Source organism: Ambystoma mexicanum, chromosome 3q (assembly GCF_040938575.1).
Source record: "Ambystoma mexicanum isolate Mex_15411 chromosome 3q, UKY_AmexF1_1, whole genome shotgun sequence".
NCBI lineage: Eukaryota > Metazoa > Chordata > Amphibia > Caudata > Ambystomatidae > Ambystoma > Ambystoma mexicanum.
Genome location: NC_090926.1, coordinates 1254241136 through 1254264006, shown reverse-complemented (window position 1 = coordinate 1254264006; position 22871 = coordinate 1254241136). Strand labels below are relative to the sequence as shown.

The 22871-nt window shown below is 47.1% G+C and overlaps 1 protein-coding gene across 10 annotated transcripts in view; it reads left to right on the top strand.

The window, feature by feature from the left end:
* CARM1 (coactivator associated arginine methyltransferase 1) overlaps positions 1-22871 on the top strand; it is a 455353-nt gene that overhangs the window by 186236 nt on the left and 246246 nt on the right. For all 10 annotated transcript variants that reach the window (XR_011259957.1, XR_011259956.1, XR_011259959.1 and 7 more), the window contains exons 4-5: positions 18259-18363; positions 19330-19440. Coding sequence is in view for 4 of the 10 variants with exons in the window: in XM_069604256.1 (XP_069460357.1) it covers positions 18259-18363; positions 19330-19440 (216 nt within the window). In the remaining 6 variants the exon portion in view is untranslated. The remainder of the gene's footprint in view (positions 1-18258; positions 18364-19329; positions 19441-22871) is intronic.

Sequence of the window (22871 nt, the reverse complement as noted above, 5' to 3'; positions counted from 1 at the left end):
GCGATTGATACCCTTTCTGATGTCTCGTGCGGACTTGGTAACAAAGGTGACCATTTTAGGATCCACATCCGGTGTCTCAGCAAGCTTCCCTGGAAGTTCTGGCCTTGGGCACTCTGGCCTTGGTCATTCTGCCCTCATGCGTGATCGGACTTCCCTGTCCAGTGGCTTCCTAATATGTTGGGCCATATATATCGCCACTCTAGGTGAAGGTGCCCATTAAGATGATTTTGGGTGCCTAATGGCTTCCGGATCAAAGATGTCTATAATGTTCATCTTCTTCGGGCACATCTGTCTTAGTTGGGTCTATTATATGTTTTTCTTTGCCACCTAAATCGTCGGGTGTGTAACCCTCTTCATACTTCCCTGAATTGTCCACCCCATAGGCAGGGGGGGTCTGTCTTTGCAATCAGCCATCTTTGCTAGAAAGGCCTTTTTCAACCTTGCAACGCGGTCTTTCTTTTTGGGAACAGAGTTAACCCTTTCGTCCATGCCCATGGGGGGTCAGAGTCTGCGCTCTTCCGGGCTTTTTTTACACCCCTTACTATCAATCCCTCTTTGGGGGTGTCCTGCTGACATCCCTTCTCCAGGGCTATCTGTCTTTTTCTGGCTACTAGTTGTTCCTGTTGCTCAGCCATGAATGCTTCTAGCATTTCCAACCTTTGTGCCAAAGGCTGCACTCCCTGGGAAACAGCTCGAGTCAGGGAATCTCCCAGAACTTTTTAAAACTGAGGGATAGATCAGTATCTTGCAATGTGGGTTCCTCCTCCCACTCCTTCGCGCCACTCTGGGTTGGTGGATTGGGATCTGCTTGCTTTCTGAGCCATAATTCCCTGTTAGCAAGGCAACGTCTGGGGAGTCAGCAGTAATCAGGCTCTAAACTGTCTGTGAAGACAGAGACCGTGCCCTTCTAGCAATGCTGTACTACTGTAAAATCCTCACAATTCAAATATAACATTTGTAAATTTTTCCTCTCGGGGACACTGCCAGCTGATGATCCGCTCTGTTTGTCGTATTATTCGAAGCGAATGAGCGTTGGTGTGCAGCAGAGCATGCTGGGAAGGTTTTCCTGAGCTTTGGTTCTCCCGGGTCCTAAAACCCGTTGCGTTGGCCGGCGCGGGCGCTCGGCGTAATGAGAGCGAAAGAGCGGGGATGGCTGCCTACTGCGAGCGGCTTTGCCCGCGGTCCCGCGTCTCCCTCACACAAACGATTGTTCAAAGACTTTGAGATTACTAATGAATGCGGGGAGAAAATGAAAGCCTAATCTCCAGGGCGCGCTTTCTATTGAAATACCTTGGTGCTTCTGAGACGCTGCGCAGTAAGTTAAAACTTATCATTACCCATAATAATTTATCAGAGCAACACTGCTAAAACCCAATAGTTATTTCCTTATGAATACCATGGTAATATTTAAATAAACGTTTACTCAATAACACAATCGGTACCTATCTCGAAATGGTAGCCAAAAGAAAGGGGAAAGGACATTGGGTTCACAGTGGTTATACCCCACGCTGGGTGCTGATAGGTGGACAGACAGGGGTCAGGACTACTGAAGGCAGGAGGATCATGGAGTCGTGGTTCAAAACACTCCTAGGAGATTTTATATCTTGAACTTACTGTTCATTTGTTTTTGTTACATAGAAAAATATAAAAAATGTAGTGTTAAAGTGCTGAGATGGCAGTATTAAAGAAAGAATAAGCATAATGCGAGCCTCCTGTCTTGTCATAGAATGCACGTCATATTTATTTTTACACCAGAATCGCTTTAAATACTTCATACGGTTACGGAAGAACACTTGAATACTAGATAATAAACTTCAAAGGGCACTTTCACTTTTGGGTTTGTTCGCAGTTACATTTGTAGCAACGCTAGAAAGTGAAAAGACAAGGTGATTGTGTTATCGGCAATTGCGCACTCATGTGGTTTTCAACAGGTTATACGGTAATGCATTTACTCTGAAAACACATAGTAAAGTCGGTTAACGGGAGGAAAATAAGTGGTTAGTGTAACATGAGCTTAGGTAAAAATAATAGATTATTTTTTTTCCACCTGCCAAGTTTTTTATCCAAAAACACATCCCTAGCTAAAGGCAGTTTGCCGAGGGCTTGAAGTCTTGACAAACAGCAAATAATGAAGAGCTTTTGTGGAAGTTAATGAAGCAGCAAGTTATTAATTAACAAAGGAGACCAAAAGACGGACTTGAGAAGGGGACACGAGCAGCAGCTTGGGTCAGGGGTAAGAGTGGGGCTGCCCTGAATACCTCTATGTGCACACCTACGCTGTGGAGTAACTTCTTGGAATCAGGTAAGCAATACCTTTTTCCCCACAGTACCTTGAGTTTGAAGAAAGTTTTTGTGTTTGCTCCTCCGTGATGTGGCAGCTCTGGACCGACCTCTGGATTCCTTGGTCTGGTGATGAAAGGCAGGCCAATGGACGGTGTCTCAGCAGCAGTCTCGAGGGAGGACCTGTAGCATGACTTTCAGCAACCTCTTGGTTCACTGTGGTTTTGGCACATTTTCTGCAGCACCAACAAAGGACACGGATTGCCCGGCCAATCCTCTTTGCTTCCTGCAGTCCCACACTCTGGTGAGGGGGGTTCTGGGCAAGTTGGATCGGATCTCTGGTGTGTTCCTATGGGCTCAGCACAGATTTGGACAGATTCAGCCTTTGCACGACCATGCACACTAAATGGGCAGCAGGTCTCCTGGTTTTGGGGTTCTGCAGCCCTGGAAGCTCCTAGCACCTCGGGAATTGGCTCATTTCAAAATTCGTCTTGGGACTGGTTGTTCCCACCAGCCAAAGGGAAGAAGTCCTCTTCGGAGCTCCTGTCACATAGAAAACGGGGTCAGGACAGCAGTGGTCACTTCAGTCTTGCAAAGGGTCTGCAGGTGTCTCTGGTCGACTTTGGTGACTTCTGTTTCCAGTGGTCAACATGCATTACACTCCAGAAGCCTCACCTTTTTATACTGTTCCAGCACACACTCCTCTGCAATCGCTCTGCATTTTACAGAAAGGGATGTTTGATTGTCCAATCAGGATAGCCAGACCCCCTGTGGTAGCTGGTTCTAGTCAGGCACTCTGCCAGACAAAGGACATGGGGTGTGGGAGACTCTCCCCGCCCTTGTCCCCCCCCCTAAAACTGCCAACTCCCCCATGCCCACATTCCTGCCTGCCTAGACACTCTGGAGCCTAGGCGGGGGGGATACCTACTGGTTCTCGCAGAAGGCAAAACACACACAGACCTCCCCCTCCCAGAATGGTAGAAGGCCTAACCAAGGACAACCACGCTAGTAATGGTGAAAATCCAGTGGGTACTTGGGTGCCCCTATTGTGCGCTACCGAGGCTGTGGACATGGTATGAAAAACACACAGTAGTTGGTAGAACACGTCCACTGCATCAGCCATAACTAGGTCATTGACTGTGACTAAAAAGTCACAGGAGCAGAGAGAAGGGGGGATACTAAGTATTCATTTGGCACTCCATTGAAGGTGGTGTGTGCCAATCTCTGACTATACAGGTTGGGAGAGATACTAATTATCTATCTATCCTTAAGAACTGTAGTTCTATAGGATATAGGAAAATAATCTTAAAGGACCTTAGGGGTCCCCACTGCCCATATGGAGCAGTGTGCTGCAGTAGTAAAACATAGATGCCTTTAAGAGCTATGGACCAGACAGACTCCATAGTACAGGTAGATTTGCAAAGAGTTGCAAAAGACGGTGCCCATAAGAATAAATGAGTGGATCCAGGCTCCTCCGAGCCGGAGGAGCCTGAGAAACTTGGAAAGAAAAACCGCAGCGTTTTCCAACACAATAACGTTGTATTTATGTTTGCGGTCGCTTCAAAAGCGACCGCAAACATAAATACAACGTTTTTAAAGCTGCGGTTTTATTTCTAAGTTTTCCGGACTCCTCCAGCCCGGAAAACTGAGAAAAAAAACTGCAGCTAGTGCTTTTTTAAAAAAATAAAAATAAATAGCACTTACTGAGATTCAGCTGCAGCTTTCCTGCTCTGGTCTCCGGTCCCCGTCCTCCGCCTACAGCATTAATGAAGGGAAAGCCAACCAGCGGTAGCCTTTGTTTACTACAGCTGGCTGGCTTTTCCTTAATTAGTGCCGCAAAAGCCAGCACAGGAGGGATTCCATTTCACAAAATGGATGTGCCCATGTGCTTGCTTTTGCGAATTTTGAGCTTGAATAGCTCAAAATTTTACATGGGAAGTTTTAAAACAGAATGCTAGTATTTTTTTTTTTTTGTTGCCTATCTATTTTTTAAATATTTTTTACTAGACCATCCCTTTAAAGACCCAGCTGTTCAAAAAATAACCAGTCTCCATTGTTAAATTCTCATCCATCCAAATTATTTGGATTAATTCTTCCGGTTAATTAGGTGCGCTATACAAATGACTCATTGAAGGGGAAGAAAGAGCACACTGGTTGCAGTACTACAGTTGTAAAATTAGCCCATGTGTGAACTGCTGGCCCAGGCTAGTTAATATTATGAGTCCATTAGTAGCTCCTGGTATAGTGCCTTTACACAGAACATTTGGGGTTTCATTTTTTTTAAATGTAGATATGTCACAATTTGAATTGATATAATGTGCAATGATGGAACTTCTGAAAGAGTATGCTATGGCTTTGTTATATTTTTGTTCATGGACTCATAAAGCACAGCTATTTGCTGCAAATATATGTGGGCACATTTTTAGACCAGTAGCAACACTGATTGAATGGAATGGAACTATATGGGAGCATAAGGCATATTCCAAATAAATGTCTTTAAAAATATCTTGAGTTGGTTTCCTGAACGTAAACATGCTGGACTCATTTGGTTAATAAGGTAGAGCATTCCAATGGTGGTAGCCCTGTACATCCTGTGTTTTTTTTTTTATTTTATTTTTTTTAATATATTAACCTTTTTATAGCAAGGGATATCAATACTGTTCGACTGATCTCAAAGGGTCCAAGTGCAAAATGTGTTGCATAAAATACAAGCCGTGATCATATGGGGTCAAGCTACATTTGGACACTTTATTCTACAGACATAACATTTTGCCTTTAGAAGACATGTGAAGCCTACCTCAAAATTAAACAGGCTTTTTATACATGTGATTGCATAGTGTTCAATACAACATATGTGGGCATTTTTCTACTTCACCAAGGTGTGTTGTAGCATAACCTAGGTCCCCGTGGTTTTATACATGGTTAGTGGGTAGATAAAACTATATGAACATATTAAACATAATTGGCTTTCAAGTTTGTCCTTGCAACTGGCCGAAGCAAGGAGACCTGGTCATTGGATATCCTGCTTAGTTGCACAATAGTGGAAGCAGTCTACAATAAGATTTGTCCTAACATAGCGAAATCTAAAACCTACAGTAATTGCACTTTGCTTACTTTCCTTCATGTTCATGAATCTAAAATGGTTTCCAACTCTAAGGCCTTGTGTTTTTATGACGAGTGTCTGTTACATTATATACTAGTTCAAGCTCTGTTTTGCCTGACCGGAGGCATTGAAGACGGGTTGCCGGAGGGGTGAAATGAACAGAGAGACGTGGTGTATCATGCAGATAAATGTTTCAAACCAAGGTTCATAGCAAAAATAAACTTAGTGCCAGCTGAAAATGTGCTAAAATCAAATTGAAACTGTGGCTGTGTTCTATGTACAATGGAGAAAGTGTAATGGAAAGAGGTGGGCTTTTAAACTGCTGGAACACCCAGTGAGGCAAAGTAAATAACGTGCAAGTCTGTTAGACGTATTGTCTTGAAAGCAACACAAATGGGTGTACTTTGGATGTGGTTTAAGAGCAGCATCAGCCGACCATCAGCAACTCTATTCTTTCATGCATTGCATCAATCTATATAAAACGGCTGTTGTATTCGATACATGTACAAAGGTGCATATGTGTGAAAAGAATTGTAGTTTATCAGTTAAATAAGCCGCCTCATCTGCCAATACTCCAATCCTTGTCGCCCACAGTGTATCTATTTGGGAGAGATGGGGTTCAACAGTGGCAGGTAAAGTGAAATGGGAGCCATCTGCAAAGGGCACTAAAATGATTCCTGGGAGAAGACTGCGTTTTTCCTTGTTGGACCCTTTTCTCCTTAACATTGTATTCCTTGATAAAACTTGACTTCTTGATAGTGAGATGTGCAATCTGCTTGCCAAGCCACTTCTAACTCATTCTTTAGTGCTCCCAGATGTCCAATTGCAATTCTGCGCCCAGGTGTCTGACTAACCTTGTTCCCACTTGTTCCGCGGATATTCTGCTTCTAGATGGCCCAATACGATTCTTCCAGGTGCCAAAGTTCTGCTTCCCCCTACAGGGCTTTCCCTTTGGAGCACGCTTCCCCCTACAGGGCTTTCCCTTTGGAGCGCGCTTCCCCCTCATTAGGTATGTTTTTCTTAAGTCCAACTGGTGTGGGACTTCACAAGTCTTCTCTTGGTATTAGGGACCCAGCGCTTAAATAGGTCTGTACTACACAAGTTGGTAGAGTGGCTCAGCAGCCATGCTCCTCTTAGGAGGGGTAATGTGGGCTGTCGAGCAGTACCTTTGAGATCCGTAAATGCAAGGATCCAAGTAAACTCTTCCACACTTGGCTATATAAAATATACTTCTGATGTTTGTTAATCTGCTTAGAATCACATGCTGTGCATAGGTCAGACATCCAGTGGTCACTGCGGAGTATTGCATTTTGTTTTTCGTAGTCGAAAAAGGGGACGTCGACAAGGCGTGTCTGTAACACTATCCCTATAGTGACGTGCGTTGTACCCACAATCCCTCACGCTTTGTGGTCCCTCAGATTGTTTTTTTCCGCCCAGCTTCTGGTTGCCTTACGCGGAGCTCCTAGAGAGACATTGCAAATACTTACTATGGACCTCGGTCCTTAATTATACTTATTATATTGTTAAAGATCCCTCCGCTCTACGTTAGCTGTGAAGCTGTTTCTCCGCCGAGCAAGTTTTCGACGGAGGGGAAGAGACGGAGGAGATCCTTCGGCGCTGCCGAACACGTGGCCTGGCCTCGCCGGCCAACATACAGTAGGGAGAGTGGGGGTTTGAACTTTTATCTTCTCTTTGAGAATGTCTTTCTTTCTCCCCTATCTTTCCCTTGGGGTTGTTATCACCAGTTATTATTGCCTCAGCTATGGAGAGGACACCTTTTAAGTTTTGCCCACGCTGTAGGGGCAAATACACTTGGAAGGATAAACACAAGCTCTGTAAATCGTTGCTTGCCCCTCGATCATAAGGAGGACAGCTGTGCGGCCTGTAAGCTCTTGAAACCAAGAACTCTTAAAGAACGAAAAGTTAAGAGGTGGGCGGACTACGCTATGTCGAAGTCAGTTTCCTCACCCGCTGCCGTTACAGAAAGTGACGAGGAGGGTGATAACTCGACATCCGTTACGGAAGTCATTAACCCCCAGAAGGAGCGCTCGCGCTCCTCCACGTCCGTCCCCGGCCCCGACGGGCTCGGCTCACGCCCTGCTTATGGGGATGAACACCCCGGCGACAAGGACGCAAATAGACCCCATAGGCCTAAGCACACAACCGACCATTCTCTACTTCGTCAAAGACGAAGGATCCATCAGCGCCGATGGGGACGCAGGGCACTCCGGCGTCTACCTCAGACCGTAAGGGTCTCAAGCCCCACCCGCAAACGCAGCCGCGACCAGCGATTGGGCTTTCATCAAACACGGGCGCTACCTCAAAATCATCCGACGTAACGCTCCATAGAGCGGCCGTCGAGGAACAACGCGTAACGCAGGCAACGTCGACACCAGAGCCCTCTAATGACTCGTTGTCGAGAGCCTGGCGAGAATTGTTTCCGAAGACAAACGTAAGCGGACGGCAAAACAAACGTCGAATACCGCACAAAAAAGCTATAGAAACGCCGAAAAAGCACAAGAGTAGCCAGGAACTGCCCCCTTCATCTAAGGGCACTTCTGAACTACCGGGGGGCTTTTCAGAGGGCGACGGAAACCTTTCTTCGACGTTTTGGGAGCGTTCTAAGCGTTTTGAAGGTGAAAACACTGATTTCCCCCTCTAGACTAGACATGGGTCCCCCATGAGACCCTTGAAAGACTCCATTCTTGTATGGAGAAAATGGAAAGGTTTTTGGGAAGCCAAAACCCACCCACCCACCCACCCACAAGACCAAGAGAATGGCCCCAGGATGACCCTAGGGTCAAGATTCCTAGGCTGTTTCCCCCTTCTACAGACGTATATGACCTCACTGAAGAGGAGCAATACCTCCAGGAAGATGAGTGTTTGGGTGGAGAGGAAGAACATGAGGAAGAGGGGTTTGAAGAAGATCCTTACACTAGTGCAGGAGCTTTTGAAGAAGATACAGCTACCTCGCAGCCCTGGCAATCCCCATCAGTGCACTCAGACCCTGATGTCTTTCACCCTTCTCCTCCCAAGGATTCACCTATTGAAAACACCTCTCCATAGATGACCAACCTTCACTTAATGCACTATTGCGCAAGGCAACAGCGCATTTTGAAATAGACACAGGGGAAACTCTTCCTGACATAGACTTTGTAGAGAAAGTTATTAAAGAAAAAGCCCCTGTTAGTCAGTCTATTCCGCTCCTGGCTTCTATAAAGAGAAGAATAACTCCTTCCCTTTCCAATCCTGCCTTAGTCAGAGGGGTCAACCCTCGGATAGAAAAGCTCTTCAGCCCTTCGTCCTCTGACCCTTTGTACATCAGAGGACATTCTATTCCGGGCTCCCTCGTAGTTACTAATATAAGAAAAAGAGCGGGGGTACCACTATCCACTAGTGAGGCACCACCTGACAAAGAGAGCAAGAAGCTCTATGCACTTGGGAAGAGAATCACGACCTCCGCCGCCTTCTCAACTAGGATTGCAAATAACAATTCCCTACTAGCTAGCTACGCAGATGCACAGTGGAGCAAGCTGCGCAGCGAAGCAGAGGACGCACCAGAACCCCTGCGTTCACGCCTGTTAGCTATAATCTCAGAGGGAACTCTTGTAAACCGGGGCATTGTAAAGAACTCCTTAGATGCCGCAGAGACGGCTGGCCGTTCCCTGGTTCAGGGAATACTTCTCAAACGCCATGTCTGGCTGCGCAATTCGGGATTTAAGCCGGAAACCCAGGCTTCCCTGATAAATAAGCCCATAGAACAAACACATCTGTTTGGGAAAGCAGTTGAGGCCCTAGAACATGCGAAGAAAGAGTTTGATACCATCAAGACTCTTGACCAAATTTCTAGGCCCCCTAACAGACGCGGCTATGGCAATAGATGCTCCTTTCGTGGCTAGCGCCAGCAGCAAAACCAACAGCAATTTTACTCTACCAACTGGCCCTCTAACCAGGGTAACAACACCCAGTTCAGTCAAAGAGGCCAACGCCGTGGCAAAGGAGGTGGTTGCGGCTCCAGCCCCAAAGGTTCCACGCCCAATACCAACAAATGACCCGAAGATTCGGGTCTCCTCCCATGCATCACCGGTCGGGGGCCGGCTAACATCGTTCCTATCAGCATGGGAGGGAATATCGTCAGACCGCTGGGTATTATCCACCATAGCCCATGGATACTGCATCGAATTCAACGGTTCCCCGAAGTACAGACCCCCACGGAACCGACGCATGACACCGGAACACCTCACCATTCTTCTTCAAGAAGTGGAAGAGCTACTGAAAAAAGAAGCTATAGAGGCTGTCCCCCTATCTCAGGTAACAGAAGGTATTTATTCAGTGTACTTCCTTGTACCCAAAAAGGACTTAACCATGCGCCCTGTATTAGATCTGCGCCCAGCGAACAAGTTTGTCAAACCCCAAAAGTTTCGTATGGTGACCTTGCAGGAAGTAATCCCACTGTTATCACAAGGGGATTACATGATAACACTAGACATGAAAGATGCATACTTTCATATTTTAATGTTGCCAGCGCACAGAAAATACCTCAGGTTCAAGATAGAGAACAAACACTACCAGTTCGGAGTACTACCCTTCGGGATAGCATCTGCACCAAGGGTATTCACTAAAGTACTGGCAGTGGCAGCGGCCCACCTGCGCAGGTTATCCATCCCGGTATACCCTTACCTCGACGACTGGCTCATAACAGGGGATTCTTACGAAACATGCTTCTCCAATACCCAAAAGACCGTAGACCTTTTGTCCCAACTGGGCTTCTCCATCAACGAAAAGAAGTCCAGCTTAGACCCCAGCCAAATCGAACAATTCCTAGGGGCTCTAATTCGAACAAAGGACGGCCTCGTCTTCCCCTCCAACGAGAGGGTCCAAAACATGCTGTTTCAGATCCCCCATTATGTGGCAGGTCGAGAGGTGACGGTACGCAAAGCAATGCGCTTGCTAGGGATGATGGCGTCATGTATTTATTTGGTACCTCACGCGCGCCTGCGCCCAATGCAAGAGTGGCTCTACAGCCAGTGGTGTCAGGCCAGCGGACAATGGGACGATCTAGTGGTGGTCTCGCAGGCCTTGGTTCTCTCGCTACGGTGGGGGACAAAAGAAAACCTGTTATTAGGGAAAACTTTTGCCACACCCGCAGTGGAAGCCACTCTAACCACAGACGCATCCCTCACAGGATGGGGGGGGCCCTCACCTATCCCATCAGACTGCTCACGGAGCGTGGACTCCGAGCTTAGCATCCAAGCATATAAACCTGCAGGAACTACTAGCGGTGTTCAAAGCACTGAAAGCCTTTCAGGAACACCTACAAGGAAAGACAGTGATGGTCCTCAGACAGCACCACAGCCATGTACTACCTCAACAAGCAAGGGGGCACTCACTCTCCAGGACTGTCCAAACTGTCCCAGAATATATGGAAGTGGGCTCTCAAACACAACATGTTCCTACTATCACAACATGTACCAGGGGAACTCAATCTGCTAGCAGACAAACTCAGCAGAGACTTCCCCCTGCCCGAAGAGTATGAATGGCAATTGCACGAAGACATCGTCTTAGACGTCTTCACGCAATGGGGATTCCCGGAAATAGACCTGTTCGCAACTATGGAGAACTCGCAATGCCAAAGTTACGCCTCCAGGTACCCCCAGAACCAGTCCAAGGGGAACGGTCTGTTGATTCAATGGTCAGGGAAATTTGTTTACGCCTTTCCCCCGACTCCCCTTCTCAACAAAGTGGTGCACAGGATGCACCAGGAGCAGGTTACCATGATACTAGTGGCCCCAATGTGGGCCCGGCAGCCATGGTTCGCTCACTTGATGGAGATGTCCCTATCTCCCCCAGTGAAACCTCCCTGCCCGTACAACATGCTGTCACAGGACAAGGGCAGGACACTGCATCCATGCCCTCAGACCATGAACTTAGCAGCCTGGCTCCTGAGATCATAGAATTTGGACATTTACAACTCCCGCAGAGATGTATGGACATCCTCAGGGAAGCCAGAAAACCTAATACTCGCCACTGCTATTCTAGCAAGTGGAAAAGATTTGTCACCTGGTGTTAGAGGTAAGAGCATCAACCCGGTTGACTGCTCTCCCACTAACATTCTGTACTTGACCCATTTACTGGATACAGGTCTAGTGTTCAATTCCATTAAAGTCCACCTAGCGGCACTTTCTGCATACACCACTTCCCAACTTAGTGTTGTGGTGGAAGATACCAGTTATCAAGGCCTTCATGGAGGGGGTAAAGAGGATACACCCTCCGATAGCTAACCCAGCTCCCGGATGGGACTTAAATGTGGTACTTTATAGACTCATGGGCCCTCCTTTCGAACCCATGCACAAGGCAACTCTTAAAGACCTCACTCTTAAGACTGCTTTGCTAATAGCTATCACCTCCATTAGGAGAGTAAGTGAACTACAGGCTCTTTCTGTACTAGACCCCTTCGTAACAGTTCACAAGGATAAGGTGGTTCTACGCACACACCCAAGGTTTGCACCAAAATTCATCTCGAAATTTCATGTGAACCAGTCAATATAACTACCAACGTTCTTTCAAAACCCTTCCAGCTTGGGAGAAAAATGTCTGCATACACTAGATGTACGCAGAGCTGTCATGTTCTACATGGAAAGAACCAGACCACTGAGAAAGACTAATCAGTTCTTTGTCTCTGTGGCAGCAGGAAGAGAAGGAGATGCAGTTTCAAAGTCCACTATATCTAGATGGATTGTTCAATGCATCACTCTGTTACACTCTTGCTAAGAGAGAACTACCCTTCAAGCCAAGAGCACATTCCACTCGAGGCACTGGGGCTTCCATAGCGTTCATTGCAAATGTTCCCCTTGATTCCATCTGCAAAGCGGCTATCTGGAGTTCTATGCACACCTTTACAAAACACTACTGTCTAGATGCACACTCTAGATCTGACTCCCAGGTGGGACAGGCAGTATTAAGACATCTTTTCTCTACTGTTCCTTCTCATAACCCACCACCAACTCCGGGTACTGCTCGCTAGTCTATGCACAGCATGTGATTCTAAGCAGATTAACAAACATCAGAAGACAATGCATTACTTACCGTAAAAGCATTTCTGATGGTTGTATCTGCTTAGATTCACATGCGCCCACCCTTCCTCCCCGCTCGGATGGAAGGAACATAGACATCCTTTTCTATATTTCTCTCTTTTTCTCTATATTTCTATATTTCTCTCTTTTCTGTACTCGCTAAAAATACAAACAGAGGGACCTCGACGCGTGAGGGATTGTGGGTACAACGCACGTCACTATAGGGATAGTGTTACAGACACGCCTTGTCGACGTCCCCTTTTTCGACTACGAAAAACAAAATGCAATACTCCGCAGTGACCACTGGATGTCGGACCTATGCACAGGATGTGAATCTAAGCAGATACAACCATCAGATGCTTTTACGGTAAGTAATGCATTGTCATACACAGCACTTTAATCTAAAAAACACACCAACAATAACATTCAATAGGTAATGTAATTAAATTATATCAAACAATAATGAAGGTGAGTAACTTTTTCTATGCTTTACATGTCCAGCATACAAGGTGACGTCAATAAAGGTTAGTATCAGTTTCGGGGAGCGGGGGATAGAGTTGGATAACACTGTAGCAACTATTATAATAGTCTTTTCTCCCAGAGGGATGATTGTCTGTTTCCCAGCAATAAAAAGTGTTATACAATTTAAAACCTATGGAGGAACCAACACTGCCAAAGCCAATAGTGTTGACAAGAGGAGCCTGTAGGAAATCAGGGCAACTAAAGTCAAGTGGATAGTTCTAATTCCGATGCATATCTTCAGAGAAAATGTTAATGAAATAGTCAATAGTTCAAGAAACACAAGCGCTCAAGGGGAGCCTACCTGATATGGCACAAGCTGTAAGGCCTGCATAATGGAGTTGAGGTCAACCAGGGTCTGATTGGCCCCTCGTCCTCCCGTGGCTGGGACGAAATCGTCCCTGGGGAGTTGGGCCGGGTTCTGGGCATGCCTTGGCTGATTTGGAAGAAAAAATGATTTTTTTAAATGTATTTTTCTTCAAAAAGCCTTTCCTCCTTCTTAGGTGGATAAATGAGTAACAACACAGGTTGGGTGATATTGGGTGCATATTTGTTCTATTAAAAAAAAGAGCTCAAGCGCTATACAATAACATAATCATTTGGCCTTGGACGTCTGCTTGGATTCACAATAATTGTGTGTACTTGGGAGCAATGCTATTTGATGCCACTTCCTGTTTTGTCAAGGGGTGAAAGGTTGTGTTTAATCACTTCCCGGGATGTCACTTTGGGGTGGGGTCAAATGACATCACTTCTGGTGATGTCATCAGAGGTCAAGAGTCACTTTTTTTGCGTGTCCGGGCCGATTTCTTGCCCCAGTCCGACCCTGAGGTCAACTTGAAATTGGGGAATGTAGCGCTTCCCAAGCCAGGAAGCACCAAAAATGGCAAAATGTATTTTTACCCCAAGCCCCACAGCTTAAAGATGAAACAGAATTTGTAACTGGTTTCCTTTCTAATGCAGCGATGCAGACCGATTCCTTCTCCTTGGTTGTGGTGATGAAAAGGGGTTGGGGGGTGAGAGGAACCGTTTGGCAAGCAGCACTCTGGAAAGGGACTCAACGGCAATGGATTCCACTTCAGCTGCTCTTTGTGGTTTTGGTGCCCTTTTCTCAGCGCAAGGAGGCACGAATACCCATGGTTGGAGTTTCCTCGGTCCCTATGTCCTGCACTCTGGTGAGGGGACTTTTGACCAAGAACTCCTGCTTCTGTGGGTCCATAAAGTTTCAGCCAGATTAGTTTGGAAAACTAAACTATGCACTCGATGGTCCAGGTACCCCCGGGTATTGGGATACTCCAGCCCAGGAAAATCACAGCAAGTCGGAAGGGGGGGGATTAGTGGAGGAGAGGGGGGGGGTGGCCCAAAACTAAGCAGGTCTTTAGTCTAGTTGGTCCTACCAGCCTATGGGAAGAAGTCGTCCTTGGCGGGTCTTCCCTGTGGATGTGAAACCTGGGTCAGCACAGCTGCAAGGATTCATTGGTGCTTTCGCCGTCCTGGAAGTTGCTGCTGGCGTCTCTGCTTGTCTTCTGCTTTGAATTCCTTGTTCCAGTGGTCGACTCCCTCTTCAGCGGCAAAGAATTCGATCCATTCTGCAGAGCTGATTGGGTTGAGTGGGATGCCCATTTTGTGGTTGCTGAGATCATATGACCCTGTGTGTGAGGAGGGTGATTGCAGAGGAGGTAGAAAGTAGGTTGGGGCAATTGAGTTGCACAAAGGGAGGATGGTTACCATGGTAAGGGTGGCTCTTCAGAGGGCGGCCATGAGGACAGGGCTGTCTCTGCGATGAGTTTAAGCAGTAGGCCAGTGAACAAGGGGCACACAGGTAGGCTAGTTCACAATTCAAGCAATAGGCCAGTGAACAAGGCGCACACAGGTAGGCTAGTTCTGCATTTAATTAGTGGTTAAGCAACATAAATGTTAGTCCGTTATGGGTAACACCCTAACTGGTAAAACAATGTGTTAGGCAGCTTTAATTTGTTTTGCAATGTGTAATAATTAGTACTCCTAGATAACAGAATGAACATGTGTTAGGAAGTATTATGCAGCAGCCATAGTAGCAGTAATGCAGGGAAGTTAGCAACACTACCAGAGCCTATTGATAGGTCAATTTGAGATTCAAACTATGGGCAGTGGGAGTGATACGGTAGCCCCAAAGCATTTCCATTAACGTAAGCAGGCAAAGACAATCGGGCGTCGAGCTCAGCACAAGAGATGCAATGGCAATATGAGTAGGTAATAGCAGGTTGAAACAGGTCATTCAGGCACAGTGGCAATACTGATGAGTAGGACCAGCATTTATCACACCGTTAATGCGGCTTAGATGCAGCTAGTAGTAGCATAAAGAGGAAAAGGCAGTATGCAAGCATTTATGGTCACATTAACAGTGATGTATACGGTTGTTTCATCACAATGCAATTGTAACAGAAGTGAGTGATTTCTGCGGACAATAGTTAGTGTTACAAGTACAAATGGACTTGATTTGTGTCGGCCGCAATCAGAAAAGTTTGAAGGGGTGAATTGTTACTATATGGCTTGTTCCTCTTGGTCGGGCAGGCTACTGAAGTGTAGTTTGTGGCGGCAATATGCAGGATACAAGCATATTGTGCTTTTCACTGTGTGGGAGACTGAGCAGCGTAGGGGCCGTGAACTACAGAAAAGCGATTCGATCATGTGCGGGATATGCAAGGATCGTGGTGAGATAAAGGGCAAATGTGCTTACCCAGGCAGGGACAGGCCGTAGCTCGCTGTGGCGAATGGGGGCGGGGGGGGGCAAACAGGACCTTTTTTGGCCTTTGTCTATGGCCAGCGTTTCCGCCTGCGGCGTATGTAATTGGCTGCTAAAGGTTTCAGTTGCTAGGCAACTGAAGTGCCTTGTTATGGCGCCGCATTGCACCCGACACTTTGAAAAGTAGGCAGCAGCTGAAATCTAACAGCAAAGCAGGTACGTAGCAACCAGGGGACGGCTATTTTAAGGATGTAGGCTTCCAATGCAATTAAAATCAGGCTTCAAATTCAGATTTAGTAGACATCCGGGATGTCACCATAGCATTTGAGGCTGTGTGGGCCTCCAAGCACGGAGAGAAAGTGCGTGCAACAGGCACGATGTGGATGGCTTCCGAATAGAGGGCTCCTGCAATGATGAGGGGCTAGGGCTCCTGCCCTCTCCACCCCAAAGAGAATGTGCTTCTACAGGAGCAGGGGCAAACAGAGTATTTTTCTGGACTTTGTTGATGGCCGGCGTGGTAAACACAGTAAGGCTAAAATGAAAAGCGCCAATACATTGTAAAAAGTCGCTGCTGCCACCAACTTGTCCATTTAGCACACCTGGAGTAACAAAATCTTGTTAGTCGAGGGCAAAACAAGTGTTCCCCATTGTACAATGCATCTTACAATGCAGTACAAACAAGTGATAAGTTAAAGTAGTAACTAAGTAACAAGACTAAGGGAATCCATGTTTTCCCAGTACTGCCAGCCTCAAGGACATGTCAGTTTCCCCATACCAAGTGAGCAAAATACAGTGCATTCAAGAATAAGGCTTCACTGCGAAAAAGTAAAACGTTTGGGGTCCCTTTTTAAAATGGAAGGAAAGGTGCAGTAAAGAGAAATCTTTCCTAACACTGGGGGGGGCTGTTTCACCTAAGATAATGTAAAAGGATCCAATGATCCTTTCTACCCTTGGGAACTGTCGTTTTCACAAGGTTAACCAGAGAAAGTTAAAAGGAGAGCAGCCCAAGAGCAACCCTGCAACAATAACAAGGTATATACCAAAGGTTGTCGGAGGATAAACTTGAAAACACTATGTAGAGTCTTAAAAATGACACCCATAAAAGATTTAAGGATTGTGTGGAAAAAAGGTTCCCACTCACTGAGGTATAGGAACAAACTAACTCACCAGTAAAGCAAAATGTTCTGGGGTTGATGCAGGTCGGGAAGATTTATCATTGCTATGAAAATCTTACCTAACACTTGTGAGTTGTTGCCTGATCCTGTAGGTCATGCCCCATCTTTCTCCTGTGTGACTTGGGGCAAGCACTGCACATGATCTGCTATGAACACCTGTAGTCTCCCCGGACTGCACAACACGCTAACGCACTCACTTTATACACTAACAGTTTAGTTCCCATAACAACTAAACCACCCAATACATGGCAACTAAGCACCACTCACCACCACCAAACATCAGAATGCTACAGCTTTCCAGCCAACATGCACATTTCATTACCAACCAACGCTCTGGACATGGATACCTCAAGTGCTCTCATCAGGAACCACAGACGGACCAACAGAGCACCCAGGTACTATAGATCAGACCACAACAGCAGTTATTTGCATTTTCCTGCTTACCTCATTGGCCCAGTCCAGCACCCTCTTTCACATCCTCAGACACGACCATGTTAAATGACAGTGGAGCTTGATCTAAAACACAATGCCATCACTCACTGCTCAGTTCACGGACTTATGACTATATAGAAACCATACAGCAAAATGTGCTACTTGTCATAGAACAATGATATAAAAGTGGGGGTATTTGAGTGGGGGGGGGGCTTAGGTTTCCCTCTGTTTTGCTCAGAAGATGGCAATTGTTTTCGAAGTGTACATAGTTCATACCAGCTACAGAAGGAAAATGATCCATACAGAGTGAACTGCCAGCTCCTGCCTTTACCATTTCACCCCTGCATGCTCCCCAGCCCTGTTGTGAAATTCATATCTTGCGTCATCAAAGGAAGCAATAATTTTGTCCTTTTTAAATGTGTCTGGATCCATACACACTTTTATAACTGGGTGGGTTAATGTGGTTAACTCTGGCTGAGCAGGCTTGACTGCACCAGTGTTTGTAATTGTTTGGGATTTGGGAGCTCTTTAGCTCCCTCTAGCCCTCTCGCGCCTGGTTCGCTTGCCTTCAGCAGCTACATTTGGCCTCCCAAGTCAATTTGTGCCAAACATGCCTACCCATGTGACATTAACTTTGTGTTTGGAAATGTGTATATAGAAGCATTAGAAAACCTCTAGAAGACATTTTAAAGCATTATGTAATTTAAAATGGACAAAAAGTGAGTTGGCATTTTAATGTAACAAAGTGGTCCAATATGTACTTACTCCTGGTTCCCCAGAGGTAGCTCCTGCCTACTGGGTCATGCCTGATGACCAGGAGCTGGTTTGAGCTTCTGCTTACCTAATCGTAAATTCGAACCCTGCAGCACGCAGCCAAACTGTATGATGCCCTCTAATTTTGGGCCTTGAGATGTCTGTCTAGTTCTAATATTTAATGTTTTTTTCCCAATTTAGTTCTATGGGTATCTATCACAGCAACAGAACATGATGCAGGATTATGTACGGACAGGGACGTACCAGAGGGCTATCCTGCAGAACCATGCAGATTTTAAAGATAAAGTAAGTGCATAGAGCGGAAATGGCCACATAGGTGACTGTACGTTTACCGCCTGCCCCTACCACATGCTTTCTTGTAATCTGTAATAGTGATGTATAGCCTACATTCATCTTTAGGCACCTTCTTGAGTAAGACTTGACTAAACCCAGCATGTGACTTGCACTTCTATGAAAGGTTGATTCCTCTAATAGAAGCGTTCTTCCTCTAGTACAATTTGGTAAAGAAACATGTGGCTGGGTTAATGAAAGTTTGGCTAATTTGAATTTGAGGCCCCTCCATGATGCCAGCGTGCTGGACCTTTATTTGACTAGAGTGGTGGTTGTCCTGGGGACAAACTCGCTGTGCTCATGGCCTCATGCCAGAAAGGTACAAGTCCCAGTGACCAACGGATCTACCTCTGCTTCCTGTGTGCCAGTCATGCCAGAAAAGTGCATGTCGGGGAGGCTATGGCATAAAAGTGCAAATCTTGGGGATCCACTTCCTTTGCTCAGTCATACCAGTAAAGTGCTACGCAGTTTATGCCATCTGAGCCTGCAGACTTCAGTTTGGTGTGGCGTGGGGGGGCGGAGGTGTTGGCTCATGGGGTGTGCAGAGAAGAGCTACTGTTTCTGGCTTACTTGTCTTCTCTGAACCGGACCAACCCAGGCTTTGGATCATGTGAGCTGACCTTGTAGGCGCATTGGTAGATTTTCTGCCAAGTTGATGGGGCTGGCAGCTTCACATGCTAGGAAGAGCCTGCCTGTGCTGCTAGTCGTTCAGATGCAGGCTTACGCAACTTGTGATTATCTGCAAAGGGAGATCATACAATGAAAATAAATGAAAATTCAAGTAACATAGCAGGTTATAGAGTAAGGTTGAATGCTGCTTTATTGTGTTGTGCAAGCTCTACTCCATGTGGTGACTTGATTAAGGTTGTCAGCTTACTTTAACCTCTGTGATGCTTTTACTCCTCTTTGTTTTCTCTCCAGGTTGTATTAGATGTTGGGTGTGGCTCCGGAATCCTGTCCTTTTTTGCAGCACAGGCCGGAGCCAGAAAAGTCTATGCAGTGGAGGCCAGTACAATGGCGCAACATGCTGAGGTAACCAGGCCTGCTTGGGCATACAGTGGTTGACAGCTGGGGTTGAGTGAGATGAAAAGTGGATGTGGCGTTTCTAGTGCACGTAGCCCCTGTACAGTGGGGCACCATGTGGCTTGTAGTAATTGAGGTAATGGTGATTTCCTGCGCACACTGCAATAGGAGGCGGTGGAGGGAAATGTAAAACTGGATTGGTGAGTATTTCTGCAGGGTTGTTACCCACCTTTAGGCATGCTGCTGGGTTACTGAGAGGAAGAAGCAGAGGGAACTTCATTTTGGACCTTTCACTACAGTAAGGGTGTTCAGTGAGGAACGATCTGAAGTACAGCAGGTCGCCTTGAAGACAATTTCACACAATGTTACGGTGGATAGATGAGTTAAGAATTGGTGGTGAAAAAACGCTTTCCTGGGAACATTCGCCACTATAGTATGGCAGTTGGGTGAGGATAGTGGGTGTCAGTGGGGTTTGTATCGCATAGTCTTTCCAAGAACAAAGGCTCATTATGTGGTTATGAGATGAGGGGGGTGGTATAGGAGTCGTCTGAAGTGGGGCATAGCCGTCTGGGTCCAGAATGCAGATGGTCCATGTTGGGTAAGAATTAGTGCAGTCCAACTGGTGTGGGGACTACACAAGACTTATCTCTTGATATTAGATAACCCACCTTTTTTAATATAGGCCTGTACTACAGAAGTTGGTAGTGTGACTGAGCAGCCAGGCTTATCTCAAGAGGTGTAATGTGAGCTGTACAATGAAACCAGTAAATAAAAGTATCCAATTAAACACTTACACACTATGTTATAAATTTATACACCAATATATGTACTGCATTATTGAAAAAGCAGTAATTGGCTTCAACATTAGTCCCAAGTTAGGATTCAACTCAAAAAGTGAACAATAAAGCAGGCGAGTAATTCTCCCAAAGAGATGCAGGCAGTCTATTATCCCATCATTAAAGTGTTCACCATTAAAACCTTTGAGGGAACAAGCTCTGCCAAAGATAATGGGTTCAGAAGGAGGACTTTATGGAGCCAGGAAAGCCAAAGTAAACGGACAAAGTCAAAGCTATGATCTTCTTAGAAATATGTTCTTAAATAGTCATTGTTCAAAATGAAAATCACAGCATCTCAAGAGGAGTCCTCTTTCGAAAGCACAAGTGGTAAGGCCAATGCAGGTAAGTTGAGGTCAACTTGGTGTAGTGGGTAAATCGCACTCCCAAAGATGGGAAGCACCCAAATGGCAAAAGGGTAAATCGCCCCAAGCCCAACAGTACCTTTTTTTGAAATGACGTTCTAGCTCGTTTCCTTCACGATGCAATGCAGTATAGACCTTGGTCGTGGTGACAAATGGGAGGCCGTCTGGCGGGTGGGTGCCTGCGGCAGCACTCCAGAGAGTGACCCGGCAGCAACAGATTTCCATTTAGAAGCTTTGTTGTTTTTGGAGCCTATTTCTGATCGCCAACGAATGGCAAAAAGCTCTGGTTAGGATTTCCTTGATCGTTCGGTCCTGGAGGCAGATTTTTTGCTTCTGTAAGGTCCTCTGGATCCCCACGAAGATCCAAAGTCTGAATCAGGTCAGAAGACAATGCACTCACAAGTGGTCAAGGTACCTTGGGTATTGAGCTTCTGCAGCCTTGGAAAGTCACAGCAAGTCGGGTTGCGCCAAAATAGTTTTTCGAGGGGATTGGGTCCTCCGACGTATTCCATATCTATGACATGTAATCACCACAGCTGTGCTGCTTCGGAAACTTTTTCCTGCGTCGATGCGCCGTCGTCGAGGACCTCCTCCGACGTCAACCGATGTGATAAGTAGGACGCACGACGCCCATAGCCTCAGTTCCGTTTTTTCCGCGAATGTGTTGCTTCGTGATTCTCGGTTCACGCCTCGACTCTTTAGAGTTCTGTTCTTCTCGGTTCTTCTATCCTGTTCGTTTTGTGAAAATCCTTTGTGTGAAGATGTCTTCTACTTCGTCTTCGTCCCCGCGTCCGGGTTTCAAGAAGTGCGGGGAGTGTGGGTCCAAGATGTCGGTGACGGACTCGCACGCCGCCTGCCTCTGGTGCCTCGTGGAGGCCCACGACACGGATGACTATCGACTGCCAGTCGCTCACGTCCAAAGCCTTACGCGAACGTAAGAAGTTGTTGTCGGTAGGTCGGGTGTCCAAGCCCAGGAAGTTGAAGTCTGCGGGGCTTTCGACGGATGATACGAGGGGTGACTCTCTGCGTCATCGTCGGAAGTCTCGTGGGTCTCCTTCTAGGAGTCGGTCTCGCCACTCCTCAGCCTCTTCGAGGCATTCTCGGAAGCGCCGACACCGGTCGTCTTCCAGGTCCTCTTCGGAGGACTCTGCCCGGCACGTCGCTTACCCCACCAGCCGTGCGACGCCGGAGGAATGGGCTTCCTTCGGGAAGAAAATGCTGGCGATTCTTGAGTCGCAGGGTACTATGCCGTCCGCGCCCCCGAGTGGGGTCGGTCGTGAGAGGTCGAGAGACACCGCTCGCAGGAGTGGTCGGCACGAGTCACGGGAGAGGTCCCGTTCGGACAAGGAGACTCGTTCTCGCCGTACCCGTTCCAGGTCCCGGTCCTCGACGCGTTTGAGACCGTGTGCACCTGTGAGGTCTTCCAGGAAGACATTGACGTCTGAGGCGTCGAGGGCATCGACAGGCTTTCTCGAGGCTCCGGCTCCGAGGAAGTCGTCGAAGCAGTCGACGCTCAGGTCGTCGAGGGACACGCTCGGGGCTTCGGCCTCGAGGGCTGTGTCGACGCCGCCTATGCTGGAGGCGCTGCATCTGACGTCGACGCCGATTTCCTCGACGTCGATCCTCTCGGCACTGATGCCGGTTCTCTCGACGCCTTTCATGTCGGAGGTACCCCGTGGCACGGGAGAACCCCCTAGGAAGGCTCTGGTTAAGAGCAAGCACTCTCGGGTGCCTTCTTTTCGCCACCTGGACTATATTTCAGAGGCCGATGAGGATTCTGATGGCCTGGTTCCTGGTCAGGTTCCAGATGAAATTGTCTCGGGCCATAGTCAGTTTGACGATTTGAGACAGTCACTGCATGATGCCAGTGGACTGGACACCTCTCCGGAGGTGGAGTTTTGTAGGTCTGAGCCTGGCTCTCATGCCGATTCCTCGTACCGGCGCCTTATGGCTAGGGTTTGAGTACTTGGGATGGTCTGCTCCCCCAGGGGAGTTTGTGCAGGATGATCTGACGGACATCCTTGATGTTGGTCCCCCAACTGATCCGGTACTGCCGTTCCATATGGCTTTACAGAGAAGGGCGGCGGCGGCTTGGACTGCTCCGGAGAGTCTCCCGGAGGTGGGCAGATCCTTGTCGCGAAAATACCGTCCAGCCAGTAGCGACCCCTGCTACTTGACCAGGCACCCTACTCCGGAGAGTTTGGTGGTGCAGGCGGCCACGGCCCCGGCAAAGCAGGCGTTG